The sequence below is a fragment of the Mastomys coucha genome, unplaced genomic scaffold (genome assembly GCF_008632895.1).
Source record: "Mastomys coucha isolate ucsf_1 unplaced genomic scaffold, UCSF_Mcou_1 pScaffold18, whole genome shotgun sequence".
Classification (NCBI taxonomy): Eukaryota; Metazoa; Chordata; class Mammalia; order Rodentia; family Muridae; genus Mastomys; species Mastomys coucha.
Genome location: NW_022196900.1, coordinates 76,218,172 through 76,221,403, shown reverse-complemented (window position 1 = coordinate 76,221,403; position 3,232 = coordinate 76,218,172). Strand labels below are relative to the sequence as shown.

The 3,232-nt window shown below is 44.5% G+C and overlaps 1 protein-coding gene across 1 annotated transcript; it reads left to right on the top strand.

The window, feature by feature from the left end:
• The first annotated feature begins 720 nt into the window (after positions 1-720).
• LOC116095524 (olfactory receptor 2A12-like) lies at positions 721-1,709 on the top strand. The gene has a single exon (XM_031376876.1). It carries the CDS (start codon positions 728-730, stop codon positions 1,673-1,675), a length of 948 nt encoding a protein of 315 aa, XP_031232736.1. The 5' UTR covers positions 721-727; the 3' UTR covers positions 1,676-1,709.
• Positions 1,710-3,232: the final 1,523 nt, after the last annotated feature.

The window sequence follows — 3,232 nt, the reverse complement described above, 5'->3', positions numbered from 1 at the left end:
AAATATATTTCTAATATGCTGTAAAACATTTACATCATCAAACACAAACTGTAGTAATTTTGTCTTGAGATAATTTGCTTAGGATTTTCTAAAAAATCTATTGATAAGGTCACCTATGGCCTAGTCAATAAGTATTTGAGTTTCTAAATTAGCATTCTTTACTTGGATTTGGCTATACCCTAAAGTCAATAGTAAACTTTCCCTTGCTCTCCCATCTGTTTGTTTATAAGCTTTTTTCGGTCTCCGCTCATCTCCACCACGACTACAGCTCGGCTGTGACTTCAGTGGCTACTGCACAGCTCTGGCTTGGTAGTGCCCTAAGCACACACAGCCTGCTAACCCAGACTTTCAGATTTATCATTTTAATCTTTTGCAGAAGGATCCGCCTACCTTCTGGGACAAGTGTGCATCCCTGCTCACATGCCCTGGTAGTGACCGTGGGTTGGCTGAATTCCCTACTGCAAAAATAGCCACTTAGCTGCTTGTCTTCTGTGGATGAAGGTGGCTTCCAGGGACAATCTTGTGAGCAGTCAAATCTCCCAACCCCTTGCCCGGTGTCACAGCTGCCCTGGCCTTGATTTTCTTTTCATTCAACTCAATTCAGGTTTGGCTGCATCGTTGGAGGCAACTGTGCGTGCCATTGTGCATGTGGCTCTGCTTCGCTTCCTCCCCTACGGCCACAGACAGAACAGCAAAGTGCCCATCTCTCTGGAACAGGCAGATCACCATGCAGACCCTTAGAAAGGACAACTGCAGCTCAGTGTCCGAGTTCGTCCTCCTGGGCTTCTCCAGTGAATCTCATGTCAGAGTGTCCCTGTTTATCTTTTTTCTTCTTCTCTACATGATCACCCTCCTGGGCAACGGGCTCATCGTCACCCTGATTTACCTAGACTCTCGCCTCCACACGCCCATGTACTTCTTTCTCAGTATCCTCTCTTTGGTAGACATGAGCTATGTCACTACCACTGTGCCCCAGATGCTGGTTAACATGATGTGTCCAAGGAGGACCATCTCCTGGGGTGCTTGTGTAGCCCAGATGTTCATCTTCCTGGTCCTGGGTATTGCAGAGTGTGTTCTCTATGCCATCATGGCCTACGACAGGTATGTCGCCATCTGCCTTCCCCTTCACTACTCTGTACTCATGAGCCGTCTCGTGTGTAGCAAAATGGTCACAGTCTGCTGGTCCATCAGCATCACTGGTGCTCTGATCTACACAGTCTTCACCATGCGTCTGCCCTACTGTGGTCCCTACAAGATCAACCACTTCTTCTGTGAGGTCCCCGCTGTCCTGAAGTTGGCCTGTGCAGACACATCCTTCAATGACCGCTTGGACTTCATCCTGGGTTTCGTCTTACTTTTGGTCCCTCTCTCCCTCATCCTTGCTTCCTATGCCTGCATCTTTGCCTCCATCTTAAGAATCCGCTCATCCCAGGGGAGGCTCAAGTCCTTCTCCACATGTGCATCCCACATCACTGTGGTCACCATGTTCTATGGGCCAGCCATGATCATGTACATGAGGCCTGGTTCTTGGTATGACCCAGAGCGGGACAAGAAGCTGGCTCTGTTCTACAATGTTGTCTCCGCCTTCCTCAACCCCATCATCTACAGCCTCCGGAATAAGGATGTGAAGGGTGCTTTTCTGAAAGTACTAGGAGACAGAAGGGCAGCCCAGTGAGCCAGGACTGGATGACTGGATGGAGCTCTTTTGGCTTACTAAAGACATCAGTTCTGAATAACACAAGTTTTCCTGGAGCTCTAAGCAGTCAAGAGAGGTCATGGACACTCCTAAACAAAAAGTCCCACCACTGCTTGTTTAATTTTCAGCTTCTAATGAAGACTCAGTCAAGTACTGGAGGCAAAGGATTATTTTTAAAAGACTATAGACATTGATTGCTTTCCCTGGGCTCTTCCCTTAGGTCTGGGAGTTGATGTCAGCTCAGCATGAACACAGCTGAACATTTAACATGAGCCCAGGCTTTTTCACAGTATCTGGGAATCTGGACTTGAAGATGACATGAGGTAGACTGGGAGACCACACAGCCTTGGGCTGCTGTTTGATGAACACTTTGCTGCTAATATTTGGCATTGCTTTTTGTACTAGATGCTATAAAGTCTAAACCAGGGTGGCTTTAGATCTATCTGTCAAACTGTGGCTAGTGATTGATCTGACGACTTTTACTTGGGTCAGGTTAGATTTTAAGATCTATTTTTATTATTTCTAAAGTGTGTGTGTGCATGCGTGTATGTGAGCACATGTGTGTGATGTGATGTGAGTGCAGGCGTCTGTGGAGGCAAGAGGTGTTATATTCCCCTGGAGCCAGACTTACAAGTGTTTGTGAGCCGCCTAATATGGCTGCTGGGAACAAAACTCAGGTCCTTTACAAGAGCAAGACCTGTTCTTAACCCTTGAGCCATCTCTCTAGCCTCTAACTTGGTCCATTTAAAATTTATATTTTAAGTCTCAATTTTGAGAAAATAAATATATATTTCATGAAATAAAAGTAAATGTATACTGTATCTATATATCTATATTTAATAATCTATACATCTACGTATCTTACTACTTATCTATAGACATGCGACTGAGAGAGATAGAGGTAGACACATTAATCTTTTTTTGTCATGCTTTGACGAATCTACTTTTTCTTTCTTTAAAAAAAAGAAAGAAAGAAAAGTCAGACAGGGCTGGAGAGATGGCTCTTGGAGAATACTTGGGTTCAGTTCCCGGCATCCACATGGCAGTGCACAGCTCTCTGGAACTCCCATTCCAGAGTATGGGAAGCTCTCTTCTGGCCTCAGCATCCACTGCATGCGTGTGATACAGATACACATGCAGGCAAAACACTCATCCGCATAAAATTAAATAAACAAATTCTGTTAGAGAGCATTAAACAATAACAAATAAAGTTAAACTGGCTTTGAACAGTTTTCTTTAAGCTATCTTCAAACTGGTCTATTCCGTCTTCTGTTAAACTTTTGCTTGGATTCAGTTAAATTTAAGAGAGTGATTTATTCTTATATGTATTAAAATGGATTTACTGAAATGTAGGCAATTTACCCTTGGCTACACCCCTGAAGAAAATGCCACGCCCTTAACAGCCCAGGAACCCTCTGGGATGGGTGAGACTTTATGAGCGCCTCCCCGCTTCAGGATGAAATGGATGAGCAAGCTGCTCAAATAGTCCTTTAGTCTTAAATTTCCCCCGCTCCACTGGAGTTATGAAATAGTAAA

Coding starts and splice junctions, on each gene's coding strand:
- LOC116095524 (XM_031376876.1), top strand. CDS start 728: ATGCAGACCCTTAGAAAGGACAACTGCAGCTCAGTGTCCGAGTTCGTC.